The sequence below is a fragment of the Poecilia latipinna genome, unplaced genomic scaffold (assembly GCF_001443285.1).
Source record: "Poecilia latipinna isolate Pla-1442-1.1 unplaced genomic scaffold, P_latipinna-1.0 Scaffold1765, whole genome shotgun sequence".
NCBI lineage: Eukaryota > Metazoa > Chordata > Actinopteri > Cyprinodontiformes > Poeciliidae > Poecilia > Poecilia latipinna.
Genome location: NW_015114381.1, coordinates 91423 through 110914, shown reverse-complemented (window position 1 = coordinate 110914; position 19492 = coordinate 91423). Strand labels below are relative to the sequence as shown.

The following is a 19492-nucleotide window of genomic DNA, read 5'->3' as shown; positions in this document are numbered from 1 at the left end:
TTTTTTTTGTTTAAGATATTCTGTATTTACAGTTCCATCCAAACGGTGTAGGAAAAAAATGTCAGAAAAAAACAAATTACTGGTCATAAGTAAATATTACTCCTAAATTCTCCTGGATCACTTTAGTGGACTTACCTTTTCCAAGACTTTAGCAATGCGAGTTCCCACCTGCTCAAACGACTGGGGAGGAAACTTATCATTCCCAAGGTTCTGCAGAACCTTCAGAAGTGACAAAAAAAGACCCCAGTGAGACTAAAAACAGAATCTGATACTTGGGTATTTGATTAATTACATAATCTGTAATTTATCAGACTGCATGTGAGAAACAAAATGCGTTTAAATAAGAATAGTAACATTTCTAACCACTTTAGTCAGAGTGATTCGGTTTATTCGGTTTTCTTTAATGTTAACTGAAACACTGCCTTTATTTCAATCTCACACATACAGCTGGAATTGTTTTGTTCATTAGTTTGTGTAATCATTGGCCTCAGCCTCTGTACCTCTCGCAGCTGGGCTTCCCCTGTGTAGTGGATGGAGGCACGGTTGGCTACACCTGCCAGGTGGTCAAGGGTGTGCATACTGGCAGCTAGGTTGGCATTGCATAAAGGTTCAGCTGCAGGCTCTTGGAGTGGGGTGGCAAAGTCTATGTGCTCTGTGATGCTACATAAAAGTGGTGATGAGATACAAAATGATGGATTAAACACCTGTTTTAAATGCTTCTAATTTAACATGACAAACAGACATCATGCTATTTTGCTGCTTTCTTTCCCAGGAATAAAAACTATGGCTAACTTTGTCTATATTTCTCCCTAAGGCGACTACTATTGCAAATTCGCAATATGCGTAAATAAATACATAGGAAAATATATTCCAACTACTTTATTATGATGACAGACTTACTCAATATTCTTGGCAGAAACAGCCAGCCATGTACTAGCTACAGTAGTGAGGTCAACCCTCCGAGTGCGCTGGCACTCCTCTGGTCCAGGCCAGCCAAGACTTGTATAGTCTCTCCAGCGACCTGATCAAAAAGCATAAAAAGATCCTTATCAAGTACCATTTTCCCCCACGTTTCTGCCTTAGTAGGCATATAAAACGCAGGTGTTTTTGCTACCTGAAGGACCAGGAGATGGAATAGTTGGACCACTGATTTCCAGTACAGAGCTCCCTCCAGGTATTGACTCCTCGTTTTGACTGTCATCAGTCATGGAGGCACTTTCTGACCCATCTGCCTTTGATTTACGGACCCGTTTTACCTGGAAGGTGATCTAAGAACAGGCAACAAAAACCAATAAAAAAAACATTCAAGCTAACCTACTTAACTTTATTCACATTCTCCAACTTACTTTTAATAATTTAGAACAAAAGCTCAGTTTTTCTCTCTTACCCACTCTGCTCCATCATCATCCTCACAGTTTCCAAAACACGGTCCACTTCCTGCTCGGGCCCCCATGACGCGGTCGTTCTTCAGCACTCTGATGCCTTGCAGGTCTCCGCGTTTCCCTCCCACATCCAGCGCTCCCTCAAATGCTCCCATCAGGTCCTCCTTCAGCTGCCAGTCCTCCTCTTTTTCCACTCCTCCGTCTCCAAAGGATGACGACATTTTGGCAGTTCCTGTGGAGGAGGGAGAAACCGGCTGCTGTGTCGTCGCCTCGCCTGAGCCATTACTGTCTAGGATCACATCTGAAAGATGGAAAAAAAGAAGAAAAGTGTTGGAAAAAAAAGGAAAAAAAAAAACAACAAGAAAAAAACTAATCAGGATCAAATTGTCATCTGCAGTTGACGATTTGATCGTCAACTGTAGTATTGTAGTATCATTATGTAGTATCATAATGATACTACAAAAGAATCTTTATGAGCTAAACTAAATAAAACAGTTTCAGTTCTGGGAATTAGGAAAGCATAACCTATTTATTTATTGTGTATAACGTAATGTTGTGTGCTTGTTTCTTCTTCTTAAATACTTATCTGGACTGTAGTCAAATTGTGTTTGACTGTAATATCAAGCTGAATTGAATTGAGAGGAATGGGATTATACTCAGGGTTGTAATGTATCAAAATGTGGAGGAAAAAGGTTTAAATACTCTTGCAAAGCTCTGAATGTTAAAACTAACTTTAATTTTAATTGTGGGATAACCCCTTTCCCTAATTGTATGTCAGTTTTAATAACAGATCAAATAAAGTTCTGATCTTACTCTCAAAGAGCAACATGTCTTCAATGGCAGAACTTGCAGTTGCGTCCTGCTTCTCCTCACTGTCCTCCCATTCCTCCAGCTGTATGCCAAATTCTTCCTCAGTCACGCAGGTTCCATCTTCTGGATCATCGAAAAAACTTCAATTAGTATTCGAAGCATTACTACTTTCATTATGTCCACATTAGTAGTTTTTAAAACATATCAATAGAATCCGACATGTTATTGTTTATTAATCTTCTGTACTCTGTTGACTTTCACTTTTTACTTCCCTAGTTTTTTACAGCACAGAAATTGGCACTTTTGTTCCACTTCCTTCGTGGCTCCATATTGCATTTGAAAACGAGCTCCATTCATATACATATTAGAAGTTAAGCTGTTGAATAAAAGATTCCTTAATTTTAAAAAGTTTGAGCAAACATAAGCAGACACATTTCTGTTAAAGCACCAAGGAGCCACCTCTATAAACTTTACTAATAAAACAGGAGAGTTTGGTTAGAGCTGCTCAAGTACTCAAGTATGTTTTACTGCAACAATATTTAGCTTTAGAGAGTAAAATATAGTCTTATCTAAAGTTACCATTAGCTATTTTCAGCTGCTTAAATTATTGAGAAGCAGAATTTCTCCACTTCAAAGTACTTTTCTCCTCAGCTGCACTGAAAAAAGAAAACACGTGGTTTCTGTTCAAATAAAGAACACATCATACATCACAGCATTTTTTACAGCAGCTATAAAGGCCCTCAGAGGGGACAACATGAAAACACATATCACTCAGACTCATTTTATTTCCTCTGTCCAGCAGAAAGCTGATTTAGATTTTTTTTAAATCTGGGAAATTTCCCAATTAACCTTTTTTTCCTCTGAGTTCAAAAGTTTATTGTCACCAACTTATTCTGCAATATAAATGTATTATTTAACTGTTCATCTAATATATTTCAGTGTAGTACCAGTTGCAGATACAATGAAAAAGACAGTGGCAGTTAGCAGTCCACTTGGTGGCTTATGATGCCACCTAGTGGTACAAGTAAAATGTTAGCGTTTATCAAAAAGAAGAGCAACTTATTCTATTCTGATTGGTAACTCTTAGTAATGGTTTACAATTTAAGAGCTCATCCCTAAGGCTGATAGATTTCAATTCAAACTGAAAAAATACATGGGAAAAAAGCAGCTCCACTCTGGTGTGTCTGACTGATGGCATGGAGCACCATGCGCTCATCACTTCATGATGAGCGCAGCACCATTTAATGGCGGTTTTAAGTTAAAAAAACACCAATAGGTAACACAAATATAGGTTGAACAACATTTTTGAGGTAAGGTAATTTTATTTATATAGCACATTTTCAGCAACAAGGCAATTCAAAGTGATTGAGAATAAACTTTATAGATAAATATTATCACAGAGACATTCCAACACTTTTATTTATGCAGTTTGGGTAATTATTCTGTATTCAGACTGGGTAGAGAGGCATGTTAAGAAAAGGATTCAGATTTTTTAAGTTGCATTTCTAATAAATGCAGTGACTGTAAAATTAAATGCTTTGACTGAAAGCCCTGAATTTAAAAAACTTTACTCTCACAGTTGTGTGACTTAAAAGAGAAAAATGTAAAGCTGCTTGTTTGCTTGAGGCGAGACATTTTGAATATAACTGCATCTAGATTGGTTAAGTTGGATAAACTACAGTATGAAAGAAATTAGAGTACATCATCATATAAATCATGTACCTCTCCTAGTCATCAACCAAAATCTATTTAAATGTAAACCTTTGCGTACGGACTCAAATAATTCGTTTCATTAAAATATGATTCATTATTTTTATTGTACTCCACTAGTGAAAGGTTTATTTTTATTTTTTTTTATATATATATATGTATTTTGAGGAAAAAAATTCCTTTCTCCGTTTAGGTTACTTACGTGAACAAGGTTGTCGGTGGGAAAGATTGTAAAGCGAAGGGTAGAACTGAAGACAGCGTAGTAAAGGCAGGCTGGTGCGACATTGCTCGCAGGCAGCAATGGATGAGAAGGAAGACGACGAGGACAGGGTTGTCTCCAGAATGTGGCGAAATAAGGCCAGAGCACCTGTCACATTGCTCTGGGCCAAATACACATTCACCAAGCTGAGCAGGGCGTGAGGCTGAGCGAGGAAAACAAAACGAGACAGAGAGAAAATTACCTCAGGTGTAACTTGCGAATCTTGACACTGAGATTAAACAGACATCTGTGTATCTGACACTGATAGATAAAACAAGGTATACAACAGTCTAAACATCCTTGTTCACAAATTGCAGTGTTTAAATGACATCTCTATTAGCTTTCAAGGCGCACTGCTCTTTGAGTGCACCAAGTTTACCTGAATGCAGCAAGTGCAGCTGATGGAAAAACAACCCCACCCAAAATTTTTGGGTTTTTGGCTTTTGAACTAACTTACATTAAACAAGTATAAAAACTGCAATATCTGAGTTAGAACCGGATGTATTTATGAAACACTTATTCTAGATTGTTTGAGACCTACTCAAACAATCTTGAAAAACAAATAAGAAAGGGTTGGGTTTTACCGAAAACTATTGCTAAAATTTATCATGTCTCACTCACACCCTGGATGTCTAAGCTTTATTTATTCATATTCACAATCACAATTTCTGAAGATACAAACTAATCTCAAACCAGTTTTTCTTTTCAAGAAATTTCTTGAATATGCAGTTTTTAAATGCTTACTGCTTTATAAACCAACTTTCATTTACCTCAGATGTATTGAGCGTCAACACATGGTCCAGCAGCATTTGTGCATGGGGGGTCAAACCGTAGTGCAGCAGCAGATTAGCAGCATTGGTGAGGGCCAAGTGATGGTGCGAAGGCGGAGCAGAGTTCAACACTTGACGCAGGCACTGCAAGGCACGACTGCCGTTGCCTTTGGCCTGCCAAAATAGAGCTGCCTCATTGTTGACCAGCCAGTGTGGAATAGTGGCCTAAACAAACATATGCCTGTTAGCTCTTAATAAGAAGACTTAGTAAAATGCAGACTAAATTTAAATTGAAGTGTGAGAATGTGATATGTAAGCACATGTGAGAGGTGGCAGATGCCTTTTATCAACCAAACAAAAACTTAAGTGTCTGAACGGTGGCTGAACATTGTGTAGATTCAATTTTTGATGTTAAAGATGAATAAAGTGTTTTATATTGTTACATTTTTACATATGTTGCACCGAGACTGTCTATATTATTGAATGCAATATGCTGCTGTGAAGAAATAAAAATGAGAGTTTACTTCTTTTGTAGCTTGTGCTATTCTGTCACCAACTTGCTCCAGTGTAAATCCTCCACTGCGTAAATGTAGCATCTGTAAACAAAGACGTGTTTATATCATTTAACTTTATTTTGAAAAGAGAAAAGAAATAAAACAACCCAACACTTAACCCAACACAGCCATATATTATTAAAGCAATGAACAAACTGATACCTCAGATGCAAAGGAATCTGGCAGCTCCTTTTCTTCCAAGGGCCAATCTAATGAGGCGGGGAGGAAAGCTGGATACGGTTGAGGGACAGGACTACAGTCTGGTGGACTGTCTACTGAAATGGGGCCAGCGCTGCTATACAGGAGAGTTGCCACTGGGCTGAAAAGAAATAATTTGATTGTGTTTTATAAAATGTTTTCAATGTGCAGCCAATGTAGCACTAAAATTATTATTTTTTTGTTGTCGTTTGGTCTGTAGTTTCTCAAGAAACCAGAGAACCTGCCAATGTGAGATCAACCTATGAGCAATTAGGAAATGGGTACAGAACTAAATGACATTGCCCAACATGCTTTAGATCACAGTGACGTCAGCACAGATGACTAAAAAAATGAAAACGGGAATATATTGCAAATGATATTTACTAAAGATATTTAGTAATACTGTGCATCCCTATTTATAAACATATAACTGCTTGTTGTCAGTTATATTTCTCTATCTCAGTGCAGAGTATCTTTGGTGTATCTCAAACAGGAACAGCTGATAACAGAAGTCCCCGGAGGCAGTTTTGCATAGTGACAACTTAATTAATTTTGACTGGTCTAGCAAGGTCTTAATTTTAAAACAATCACAGCAAAGATATTTTTCAGAATCACGGTCTAATTTGCAGATGCATCAAACAGACAAAACCGCTGATGAGACTTTGAAACTAGCCAAATCTGGCTAAGATAATAGGTCACATTAAAGTTCTGCAGAAAACAAACAAAAACAAAGTTGCAAAATCATCCACACACACACAATGCGTGAAGAAAACTCAGCATACTGTAGTTGCTTCGGTCTTAGTACAAGGTTTACTCGGTGATGTATATATGTATAAATCACCAAATAAGGTTTTATTGGATTCAAATTATGAAAGAAAACCATAGAAAGTATGAAAATTCACACTTGGATTAGCCTCTATCAGATCTGGACCTAAACATAATTACATTTAGAATCATTTGAAATAGACACAAATATCTTTAGGTAACAGATTAACTTTCCAACTGTTAATTTAGATTCTTGGTTAAAGGATATTTATCAAAAGTCAATCAAATAATGTGAACTAACCCCAGGCCCTGAGCTTCAGGTGAGAGGAAGTAGGTTGGTAGCAGATGGGCAGGTGGTATACTTGGGAACTGATGGGCACAGTCTGACCTCTGAGGCCACAATGTCCTCTGTGTGTCCTAAAACAAAACCACATTTTCAATCATTCCTCATCAGAAGCAAAGGCTTTTTTAAAAAAAAAAAAAAAAAAAAAGACCAGACAAAAACTTCTAACATAATTTACTGTTCTGGCTACAAAATTAAACAAATCTACTGTTTAGGATCAGCAAACCAAAATCTGTCAAATATTAGAATGAAGAGTCAAACAATGTATTATATTTAGCTGAGTCACAAAAAAATGAACAGAAAACTGATTCGATAAAAAAGAGCAGTTGAAATCTGTGATCTTTCTAGTTTATTTGTATCCACATCTCTAAAACATATAAAATGATCACAAGGTTTTGTGGAACAACAGTGCAGATGTTTCTTTCATCCTGCTAATGGGGTTCTTCAAGGCTCCATTCTCATGCCACTTTTATTCAATATTTTCATACTATTCTTTACTCAACTTAAGTGGTACTAGAACATACATTTACATTTCTGAGACACTGAGAGTGTAGGTACCTACAAGTACCCACTTTAGGTTTTAGCTTAGTACTTAGTTTAAAGACCACACACATGCAAAAAACTTAGGCGTTGTCACAGACCCAAAACTACATTTTAACAACCACATAATAGAGTCTGCTACAGAATGAGTCCTTGTTTTCAGACCAATGCTATAAAGAAGATATTTCTGCTTATTTTAAAAAGTCTCTGTAGAACAAGTACAAATAAAGTGTCAGTGTTCCTCTTGCCTGTGTGTACTCCTGATGGCCACCCCAGAGGGCTGCAGCAGGGTCCTGATCACCAGATACAGTGGGACGGAGCTGGGGGCTGGAAGCTGTCTGGTTGGAGCTGCGTTCTGATACAAGCGCCACACTGGATGCTACAGACAACGCCTCTCCAAACTGTAAACCAACACAGACAAAGAACTTTAGATTGAGCTAGCTGATGCGTCAATTTTTTATTAACTGTGTTGTTAAATTTGTCCTCAAATATCTCTTTAGGGTCTCATAGTGAAGTACTACATTACTCTTATTTCAGTTAAATATAATAACTGTAATAAGTTAAATGTCTCAAAATAGAAATCAATATTTTCTAGATACATCCATTATCCAAATAAAGGTATCTTGGATTAATGTAGTTTTTGATCAAATATATTAAACACTGCCTAAATAATTAGACTGAATAGCTTTTGACAATCTTTGATTCTTCTTTTTTTTTTTTTTTTTTTACCATGTAAACATTCATTCAAGGTCTGCATTTTTCCTAAAAAGCAAGGTGAATGTAGCTTCACATTTGGGAATCTGGGAGGTTTTATAAGAATGGTAATAACATATGTAATGATAATAGACATATCTTTGCAGTAGAGATAATTAGGGATGGAAGCTTTCTCACCTCCACACCCAAATCAGTTCCTGGAATATTCTTGGCTTTTTGGCTTGTCTTTATCGAGGCGGGGAGGGAGTGCTTTTTCACTTCAATCACTTTTATGGTTATTGCCATAATGAAAACTCTACTACTAGGTACGATAATTTGCTTGCATGATATTCACAAGTACCATAAAAAAAAAATATATATATATACCCTAATAACAATAAAGAATAAGAGTACCTGCTTGTGTCTACACTTTTGACTTACACTTCATGTTCTACTTCTTTTCTATCCCAAAACTCACTTGGACATGGTGGACATGTTCGAAAAGATCACCCCGGTGATACCGCACAGGGAGATCGAAGGGGCAGTACAGGCGGCGTTGCTGCTGACCTAGTGGGCACATCTGATGATTTCCTAAAACAAAACAAAACATATGGTGCTCAACACTGTGGCATCATTTGTGTCTAACAGCTTATTATGCAAGTAAACAATGACATTATGATTATATGAATAGTTCTGTTTCAAAACAGAAAAATGTGTATTGTAGTTGGAGTCAATTTCAAGAGAGGGTGTGGTTCATAGTTAAACTACTAAGGTATGTCTAACTGACAGTAAAATGCCTTGCTGAAATTGCTGACAAGTGCTGTAAAAAAAAAAGCTGCAATTATAGTTTTTCACAAGAGCGACATCCTGACACACATTCCACATCAAACGTTTCTTTAGATTTATGCAGTCCCAGTTTATCTCTGCTGTCCTAATATACAATGTACAACTTCCAATATGTTGGAAGTTGTACATTAATTTCCAACATAGTGGAACTGTGTTGGAACTTCAAAAAGTGAAAGCACACATTGTAGTTTTTTTAAATATTATTTTTCTCAACTCTTTCATGGTCTAGTTTAGCTAATAGGAATTGCATCTCACCAAGCTGAGCTTCCTTGGCCATTTGGGTTTCATGGATAATATTGCGCAGAATCTGCTCCTCCTGCAGCAGCTTGTGTTTTTCTAGCGCCTCCTGTTGGCGGAGGTAGTGGTCATGTTGCTTCTGGTACTCCTTCAGCTCATTCAGAGTCCTCTGCAGGGATCTGCAACCACACAAGGAAAGATGAAAAACATAGAATAGTTATCAGAAAATATGAACAAACAACTCACAGTTTGCCAAATCTAGGCATTTCTCAACTCCAAGTATTCCTACTTGTTATCAACATGCAACTGATTTTGCAATGAAAGTAAATATACATTTAGCACACTGTCACTTTTGACAGCATTGTTTTTTACAGTTATTGGTCTGGAAAGGAATAAGAAATAACAAAAATGCTTTGCAAGCACATAACAAACAATTTGATGAAACAGAAGATTATGGCTTAATCTTGCAATGCACCCAGTTTGAACTGTCATTTTGTGTAGGAAATGTAGGTTGCATTAAAAAAAAGGAACAAAAATCCTGCAAGAGCCTCCGCACAAGCATTGGCCTACCTGTGTTGAGCTTCTAGGCGTTGCTCCAGCTTTTGCTGACAGAGCACAGCGTGTTTCCTCCTCAGGGCCTGCTCAAAGCCTGGCTGGGCCTGCAGTGCCTGCTCATAGCACAACACTGAGTGGTTGTATTCCCCAAGCATCTGGTGAAACAGCAACAGAAGAGTATAAATCAAGACTATGAATGCAGCGCAGGTCAAACATATATATATATTTTAATGTAGATATCCAGACAGCAGAGTATAAATATGTACACAACGCATTGGGAAGTCAGTTCACATTGTGGTGAAACAGTTTTTAATTTAATGTACAAATCTGTTTTCTATAAACAGTAATTTCTGAAAAATAAATGTCCTCAATTCCAACTGTGTTTATAGGCACTTAGTTTAGGAATGTATTGTCTTTTTTAAGGTATTCCCAACACACAGAGGCAAAAAAGCAGAGCTTAAAAGTGTATGCACTTAAGATTCTTTGCATATGACTACTCTTTGAAGTAGACATAAGAACTTTCAGAGAAGCCGACAGGTTTCACTTTTACTTACAGCGTAAATGTTGCCCAATGTGTAATGACTGGTAAAGAGATCTGAGGTAAGGTCTAGGGCAGCGTGGGCAAGAATAGCAGCATCAGCTGAGAAATGGGCCCGGTGCAGGATGTTGGCCATGTTTATCAGCGCTATATCCTTGTGCTGTCTGTAAGAACAAAACGCACATTGACACACCTGTGAGCATACTCACAGAACACAATCTAGTAGTGCAAAGGCCTTTTGGCCCACCAGTTATTACCTTGGAGAGAAATGCAAAGCACGCACTACACAGTCCACTGCCCTCTGAGGTTCATTTTTCATACGCCAGTAAAAGGATGCCATGTTATACAACACCCAGGAAGATGAATTCTGAAAAACAAAAAGCGTAACGTAAAACCATTTTAAAGCTCTATAAAATGCTACCTCACAGCAGTGATGCACATTAAGCTGCACTGAACAATGAATCTCAGACGCCCATTAAGGCTCACACGCAGATGAAGATGCAGAATGCAAATAGAGTATGTGCTGCGTTTATATTTCTTTCAAAGATACAGACATTGTCACATGCAGACTTCAGCTGAACAGAAAATATACTCAAATATCAATCTCAAAAACATGTCAGATAAGTTTTTTTCAAAACAGACTCAATTCGATAAAAGCAGCAAAATATAGTTTTTTTTTCTTTTTTCTTTTTTTAATATAGTTTAAGGAGCAAAGTTGTTCAGGAAAAGTTTACCTTCAGCAAACTCTGATGAATGCGGTGGCCCACTTCATCAACTGTGCGGCCAAACTTTTTAGTTAAAGAACTAAAAATGGGATCATCCTTAGAAAGAAGTGGGGAGGTCAAGTTTGCTCTCTCCTGTACCCCCTATGGTAAAGCAAATTAAAATACAGATTACACAGAATTGTGCCATGTTGTACAGTCAGCACTTAAAAAAAACAACAAAAAACTTTATTTCAAGTTATTATACAACAAATAATTACCCTAAGGATCTTGTTCATAATCTGTTGTTGGAACTAAACTGAAATTTAAAATGTTAGCTTTAATTTATGATTCCCTCCAGGTATCTCTAATATAACCTTTAACTTCTGTTTTAAAAAGAAAATAATGAGAGCAATGTCTGTCTGCATCTGTGCTGTTGCTGTTCGCACAGATCCAAAAAGAAGCAAGACAATTATGTTCAGCGCCTTACAAATACTATAAAAATAGCTGACAACCCAATCAGAACTGCACTGATTGCACAGTGATGCCAAAGACAGCTATGAATATAAATGTCTGCTAAAATTTCATCAAAAATCATTGAATATGCCTTACACAAAAACTAAAATATGTAAAGATAACATGACAGTTAAACCCATATAAAATAATGAATGTTGTTACCAACTTACATTTTTAATTTAAAGAAAACTAAATGAAATACTTTACCACAACATGTAACAAAAATGACTTACAACTAAAATATTCCCACACTGCGTTATTAAAAAGGAAAGGCCTATCAATAAGAAGCAAAATCTTAAAAAGTAAACTGAAAGACTATTTTTGTTATTGTTAGACATATGTTTTTGCCCCACATTGTTAATTTTAATAATTCTGTCAGACTGTCTGTTCTTTCATATCCTCAGTGATTTTGAATGACACAGCAAGATGTTAGACTATTGTAACTAAAAAAAGACAAATAGGTGAAAGGTTGAAAGCTTATTGAATTGTTGTGCACAAAGATATGGAGAGCATAGCATATCTCTCCAATACTTTTACTCAGATTATAAATGCATGCTACAAATTACTGAGTGTAAACAAACAATTAAACAACTACTCACCCTGAGATGCTGGAAAGCATGGATACTATAAGGTAGTTCAAAAACTTTAGCACAGTCTGGCTTTTCTAGATCTGGTGGCAGAGCAGATTGTGAATCGACATAATCATCAGGGCTGCAATGAGAGGAGAAGAATTTGATTATGTCTTAAGATGTCATATTTCTTCTCAAATCACAACTACTTGTTTTGACATTTTACTAAAGCTTACCTTATGTCTTTACTCTCCAATGAGATATAAGTACCATCATACAGATCCAGGTCTCCAAGTGGCACCTTAGCCATTATACAATCTGAATCCTCTTTATAGTGCCGCTGCTCCAAACCTGTGTCTCGGTCTTCATTCTCCTCAATGTGAATCTTTTGTGCTACTAACTGCTTCTGCTCACATAATGTAAACAAAAACAAGTCTTAAAATTGGTAAAGCCAAAATGAAATGCAAAGGAATTAAAATATCCAACTGTCAACTCTTTGACTACAGTAAAATTAAAAGAGAAACCCACACACCTCCAAAGTCTTGAGGTAGTTTACACGAGTTTCTTGTCTCATGAAGATTACCACATCATGAGGATGTTTTAGATTCAAAGGAGAGTCCACCTGAATTGGAATGAGACAGTGGATTAATCTTTGGATGTAGGTAATGTAAATCAAACATGCATCTGCTGCTGCTGTTTTCACAAAAACTGTGTGATTTGCTATTGTGGTTTGCCGTTTTGAGAATTTCATAAACATATCCAGAATATAATTTACTGTCTATGAGTTAATTTTTTGAAACAAAATAGGTGGTGTTTATTGCTAAACTTCTCGTCCAACAAAACTGTTTTTCATTCATCTAAAGATAAGTAGAAGTTAATCTGAAGCTCCAGAGTCCATCAAAAAACAACAACAACAACAAAAAAAAAACTTTAAATAATTTCTATGCTAATTTCAGAATTGACATATGATATAAGGGGCAATATTATTATTTTTTTGTCTAAGGCAGAATTTTGAGTGCCTAATACTAATAGTGAAAACGAAATGCCACTGACTATTTAGCTGAATAAACCGATTACTACAAGTCAAATACCTGATATATATTCTAACCTCTTACACGCAGAGCTAAGAAAAATTGTTAAAGACCAATTGGGAATGTCTATAAAAATGATTTAGATTTTCTATTACAAGAACTCACATTTGCAACAAGTTTAAAATGTTAAATGAGTGAATAAAAGATCCTAGAATTTACTATTTAAACCTTGCAGATGCCCTTTTTTCCAGTCCAAATGAGTTATCTTGTTATCATCCACAAGCATTTAGAAAATCTGCAAACCTACTCGATGAGGTGAACAGCACTTTTATTGCACTCGTACACATCTTGAACTCACCCCAGTACTGCTATAACTTGTACTGACAGACCCATTAATTAGCGTGTCACCTAAAATATGAACTATATGTCTCACATAAATTAATTGCTCAGCCGTTTCTATCAGATGAACTTATGTTGCTTTGCGATGATGTGGTCATCATCTTGAACTGGACTTTCACAACCGATTGACAGAGTGACGTTATCTTACTTAAACACATCAAGCACGATACTTAAACATTTTGTCTTTAGACCAACATTTACACCATTTCTATAAAACAAAAACGGGGCTTGTAAGTCTTAGTAGGTTCCAATAAATACAATTACAGAGCAATGCAGAAAGTCGTTATTACTAATTTATAGGGGGAAAAAAATACTTAGCTGTTTAGGCTAACCACATAACGTAAGCGTTAGCAGGGTCAGTAAGCTAACTGGCATACTTGTTGTTGAATTTTTCCATCCTCTGTGACGACCCAATGTGTCGTGGCTCCTCCGGAATCCACTATAAGTACACAAAGAAAGACGAAAAGCTTCCCCTGGAACGACGTTTTCTGTGTGTGGTTGACACGGCAGGGCAAAGACTCAGGACAGATTTTCCTGAGGTCCGCCATTTTTCTGTCTCCTGCTGCTCTGCGGCAACGTCAGTCTCCTGCCGCGTGATGGTGCTCGCGTGCCCAGCAAGCGAAAAAAATCTAGCCGCTGGAAGTCATCTTCGATGACGTAGGAAAAGAAAAACAGGAAATCTGAAACTAAATGTTCGGGGCTTTTCAAGGCAAAGGTGGCTAAATTTTGGAGATAAAACCCGGGCTTCCACCGATACAAAGTTATTTATACTGCACCAGAAGGCGCGTGGGTGTGTGCTCTCAATAGTCTAGGTCAGTATAAGTGTAACTTATCTTTATTTTAGTCTCTTCTTAGTGCCGCTAGATTCGGGGTTGCAGTTCCGCATCTAGAAGCATGACTGTCAGGTGAAACAATTGCTAACTTTTGTGAGCATAAGGTTATGTCTTGAGAAATGGGTTTGACGTTGAATGACTTTGCTAGCAGGCTAGGTCACAACAGCTAATAAACATTTCGATCTTAGCTGTACGTTAGATACAAATTATAACTTTAGCCATACGAAGTAGTTTCTAAAGCCTCCTTATTAAAAAAAATCAATTAGAATTCATAGGTGAGTAGATTAAGGCACGATTCCTGTGTATATTAGTGATAACCGATTGGCAGCAAATAAATGTACATTGACTGATTAACTATAGTGACAATAACACAGTTGTGACAATAACACAGTTTACACTTGTTTATCACGCACCATTTGTTTTAGCTTGATTTATTTCGAACATGACTGGAAAATAAAAGAGTAAAAGAACACGAATACAACTCTACTATAGTGATGTATTCAAGCCTCTATTATCTTAAAGCCTAACGAAGAGTAAGTCTAATATGCATGCTGTACATCAAATACAACCTCAGACCTATAAGATGTCAAACCATCCTTGTCTAAACAATGTTTCAATTAAATAGCTTTGAATCTTTTAAGTTAGTAATTTTTTGGATATCCCTGCTTTTCTCCACTGAGACTAATCCACCTTTTCACTCTACCCATAGAATCTAAATATTTTCATTGTTGTTATAACTCTAAAAATTTCAAGATTATATTTTCTTCTCTGGTCATAGCTGCCACTGAAAACATTTTCTATGCATTTACAAGCAGCAGGTTGTGTCTTATTTTGTACATTATTCGTGAAGTTTTGTATTTGAGCAGATCAACAAACCTTTGGTCATTTGATTTTTAAAATTGTATATATTTTTATGTTCAGGAAAGCCAACATTGTTAACCATCCTCATTACTCTTTTTTTTTTTTTTTTTTTGCAGTTTTATAGTTAATGGTTTAAGTGCTGTTTTATGGAGAGTGGATGACTTCTACTCAACACTCCAGATATGGTACAATAGGAGAGGAGGACAAGTGTTTGGAGTGATTTCTGATTTCACAGCAAGTGTATTCTCAAGACTCCACTGGACAAATGCATCCCATTTCCTAGAGTACTTTGCATTCAAATTCTACTTATCATAGCATTTGGTAAGAGAGTATTGCTATTAGTCATTGACTTTGTAGCAATATCTCCTTCTTGGCAAACGTGCTGACATTGGATGATTGTTGGCATAAATTATCTATTAACTTTGCAGCAATCCTTCATTCTGAGCAAGAATGAAACAAGCAGTTTAATTGAAAGCTAGTTCTTCATAATACAAATTCATAAGTATAATAAAATGAACAAAGATTTGTTTTTTCACATCAGTTAAAAGTAAACTGATTAACTTTTTTGACAACCATCTAAAGGTCTAGGTTGCCAAGCACAGAACCACACATTTTTGTGTTCAGTTTTTTTTAATATTCTGCTTTGTTGAGCCTTGTGGAGAGATTTCCATTGGCAAAAAGGGATGAAATATCTTTTTATTATTTTTCTAAAATCACCACGGTCTTTATTATGAAGTCATATGCCTTTCCACTTAATAATAACATAGCTGTGTAGAAAACAGGCAAACAGCTTGTTAAGAAAGATGACTTAAATCAAAAGCAGGGATATATAAATGTTGGCTTTTGTTATTTTTGCTATTTTTGGCTGAATTAATGAAGGAAGTTAAAGTGTTGCTATGCTGATGTGAGGAAGTTAAAATTGGCGTTTCAGAAGCACATGAGGCAAGTAGATGTTTTTAACCTGATAATATATAGATTGATATATTGTATTAATTATTTTTTTCTTTGTCTATGGATGGTCCTTACTGTACCATCCAAACAGTATAGTGGATGATATGCTGTTTGAAGAACAGTATACCATCCATTTTTACAGAAATTAATCATTCTTTCAAATGCTGCATCATTGAATCAAATGATCAACATATTTGTATAATTGGATTGAATTGGCTTTTGTGTTTGTTGCGAGCTGGCACCATATAACTTAATTATTGAACTGAAAAATAATTTCAACTGTCATAAAATAAAAACTTCACTTTTGAAACATTTTTTCTGTCAGTGTAATGAGCAATTGTTATTTCAATTTAATTAAAAATATATAATTTTTTGTCTTCTAGCTTTGATTTGGCACTCAAACACAGATGGCTTGCTGTGAAAGCAGTAAGGGTAGTTTGGAGGAGGACAGCTATGACGGAGCAGTTGGATCGCTGTCTGAATGTGCCTTGTTAATGCAGGAAAAAGAAAGAGAATCCCTTTTAAGCCCATCGGAGAGTCCTGGCACCTTAATGAACAGCTCATCTAGTAGTCTTCAGACCCCTGCCCCACTTCAGGGTTATGATGTGGAATTTGACCCACCCCTCGAGAGTAAGTATGAGTGCCCAATCTGCCTGATGGCCTTAAGGAATGCCATCCAAACACGGTGTGGTCACCGATTCTGCAAGAGCTGCATTGAAAAGTCTATTCGGTAAGTTATTGTCTTTTATTTTAGACTGCACCAAATAACTGAAAGAGGATTTAACCAAATTGTTAATGCAAAATAAAATGGTTTATTCTTGAAGGATTTTTGTTTATTTCTTATTAGCAGCACAGTCATCTGTAAATTCCCTAGTCCTAATAATACGCTTCACTTTTGTGAATATAATGAAACATTTCAATTGTTTTTCTGCCCAAATATAAAGCCCCGTGTGGATGCAGATTATGTTAATGCCCTGCCTAATTAAGTGCTACTCTTCCTTTTGCAAAACAGTGATACAGGACAGCGGTGCCCTGTGGACAATGAAATGCTGTCAGAAGACCAACTGTTTCCTGATAATTTTGCCAAAAGAGAGATTCTATCGCTAACTGTTCGTTGTCCAAACTCTGGCTGCACTTACAAAATGGAGCTCCGACATTTAGAGGTTAGAAGTTTAATAGAAGAACATTTCTGATGGAGTTCATCCAACGGAATAAATATGACAATTCCATCAAGCTTTTTTTTGTGAAAGGACATTGATTTGCATGTTTAAAGAGATTTAGATGCTTGCATTCAGTTCCAAGATGAAAACAATTTTTAGGTTGCAAAGACTTTATTTTACTCATCATAGCAGCAACCACATACTCTCTGTGATTGTTCTGTTTCTGCTAATAGTGTTCAGTCTAGTTGCATTCTGCAGTCATTATTTTTTGCTAGTGTTCCCTCTGCTTAAATTACATTAAAATATTTCTGATCCATGTGCTACATTGAATTTTATATCCTGTCTACTTTAAGTACCAGATTTATTTCTGTCCCATCTTATTTTTACCTTAAGTGACTTGGAGTAAATTGAATTGAGTAAAGCCAGCCATGTAATTAAGTTAACTCATTTACTTTGTTTTTCCTTCCAGAGTCATTTGGCTATGTGTCAGTTTGCCACTGTGCCTTGTCCACAGTGCCAGCAGCCTGTAAGGAAGAGCTACCTAGAGGAGCACAAAGCTGTTGAGTGCCACAGAAGGCCCATGTCTTGCCCAGACTGTGTGGCATCCTTTGTTTTTGAGGATAAAGAGGTACTGCTGCCACACTGCTAGGCATGAGATTGTGTGAAATATAGAAAGAAAAAATATATATATTTAAAAAAGGCAAATCATAAAAGGTTTTATAAGCAAACTTTGCCCTCAATGACAATTTTTATTTTATTTTTATTTGTGAATCTAAGCAAAGACAGGTTAAACATCACTTCAATCTAGTAGTAATTTTCAATTGCATATTCTACACATCATTATAGCTTGTACAATTCTTCCGTTTGTGCTTGTGCTTATTATTTTGCGCTTGTGTAAACAGATTTTCACTCTCAAACACTACAGCAAACACGTTTTGTACATTAATATATAATTTAAAAAAAATATATAATCCATAAAGGTTCACAATGGTTAAGGCAGTTGTGTATTCATTTTTTTTTATTAATGCAGTTTGTTCATAATTTGGTATTTCACTTAGTGCTGAGAGAGATGTTGTTCTAAAAAACTGGATTGCTCATTTGAAAATGTATTATAATCATGTTTTAAATTGCTCAGAACATAAAAAATCTACAAAAAAAATTTGCATTTATCACTTTAGTATACCAATAACTGACTCATACCTATTTATTACTGTTTAACAGTACTGAGGATGACAAGGGTTGGTCTTTTAATCTCATTCTGGTTTGTCTCTTAGCTACATGAGCAGCAGTGCCCGTTTGCCAGTGTGAGGTGCCAGTACTGTGAGATGGATCTGATCAGAGACCAGGTAAAAGTCACAGTTGTGTCTAGTGCAGGAAATGAACCGTAAGCTGTTAGGCTTACTTACAACTAACAGCTTCCCCTTTGCTCAAACTTTAGGGAACTGCTCCTCATGTTGTCAATACACACATAGAATTGAATTACAATATGTTGGTTCTGTTGTAAAAGCTGAAGTTCGTGGTGCATTGTTATACTTTTTATTTACACATTTAATGCTGTTTTTGTTAAATAACCATGATTCATGTTATATTTTTCAGATGGAATCCCATTGTGATATAGATTGCCCAAAAGCCCCCATTGCCTGTAACTTTAGCATGTTTGGCTGTAAGGAAAGGGTATGTGATTTGTTTTGTTACACAATTGAACAAATGTATCTCTAAGTGTGTCTGACCACAAACTGTTTTTACTTTACAGATGCAGCGACACGACCTGGCTCAGCACATGCAAGAGTTCACACAGATGCACATGCGTTACATGGCAGAGTTCTTACGTAGCCTCAGCCTCAATGGCACATCGCCCAAACCTCTCAGAACTCCAGGGCCGTCCATTTTGGCCGAGGATATTGGTGCTGCAGCACCAGCGGCAGCCTGCAGCGGGCTCAGAGGAGCTGCGAGCTGCAGCATCAGCTCAGCCGCAACTCAGCCCACCGAGGAGATGCAGAGGATCAGAGAGATGGATGCGCGATTGGTGAAGCAGGATCACCAGCTGCGAGAGCTCATCATACTGAAAGACACACAAGTAAGAGCTTACCAAGTGCTCTGAGTGAGCTCATCATGATTTCTGTAAAATATCTCCACTGATTAAAATCACAGTATCAGTCCGAACAACAAACCACTGAAATGTTTTTTTTTTTTTTTTTTTTTTTTTTTTAGGTTAGAGGAACTTCATAATAATAATTTTAAAAAAATGTGAAGTGTCTTTTTAATCAATTT

At 36.6% G+C, this 19492-nt stretch overlaps 2 protein-coding genes across 2 annotated transcripts in view; one reads left to right on the top strand and one right to left on the bottom strand.

Moving 5' to 3' along the window:
* The window catches only part of ttc17 (tetratricopeptide repeat domain 17), a 20522-nt gene extending 6515 nt beyond the window's left edge, over positions 1-14007 (bottom strand). Inside the window, exons 1-22 of the mRNA XM_015061001.1 lie at positions 13794-14007; positions 12519-12608; positions 12223-12392; positions 12017-12128; positions 10935-11066; positions 10458-10567; positions 10217-10364; positions 9678-9817; positions 9126-9286; positions 8503-8615; positions 7580-7732; positions 6750-6865; positions 5648-5804; positions 5456-5527; positions 4932-5156; positions 4105-4324; positions 2196-2315; positions 1388-1683; positions 1115-1268; positions 901-1021; positions 501-660; positions 136-219 (exon numbers count right to left, since the gene is read on the bottom strand). Coding sequence (XP_014916487.1) covers positions 136-219; positions 501-660; positions 901-1021; positions 1115-1268; positions 1388-1683; positions 2196-2315; positions 4105-4324; positions 4932-5156; positions 5456-5527; positions 5648-5804; positions 6750-6865; positions 7580-7732; positions 8503-8615; positions 9126-9286; positions 9678-9817; positions 10217-10364; positions 10458-10567; positions 10935-11066; positions 12017-12128; positions 12223-12392; positions 12519-12608; positions 13794-13964 — 3225 coding nt within the window. The 5' untranslated portion in view covers positions 13965-14007. The remainder of the gene's footprint in view (positions 1-135; positions 220-500; positions 661-900; positions 1022-1114; positions 1269-1387; positions 1684-2195; positions 2316-4104; positions 4325-4931; positions 5157-5455; positions 5528-5647; positions 5805-6749; positions 6866-7579; positions 7733-8502; positions 8616-9125; positions 9287-9677; positions 9818-10216; positions 10365-10457; positions 10568-10934; positions 11067-12016; positions 12129-12222; positions 12393-12518; positions 12609-13793) is intronic.
* A 68-nt stretch (positions 14008-14075) lies between these two features.
* The window catches only part of traf6 (TNF receptor-associated factor 6), a 12106-nt gene continuing 6689 nt past the window's right edge, over positions 14076-19492 (top strand). The window contains exons 1-7 of the mRNA XM_015061002.1: positions 14076-14228; positions 16445-16791; positions 17074-17224; positions 17691-17849; positions 18496-18567; positions 18818-18895; positions 18975-19298. Coding sequence (XP_014916488.1) covers positions 16469-16791; positions 17074-17224; positions 17691-17849; positions 18496-18567; positions 18818-18895; positions 18975-19298 — 1107 coding nt within the window. The 5' untranslated portion in view covers positions 14076-14228; positions 16445-16468. The remainder of the gene's footprint in view (positions 14229-16444; positions 16792-17073; positions 17225-17690; positions 17850-18495; positions 18568-18817; positions 18896-18974; positions 19299-19492) is intronic.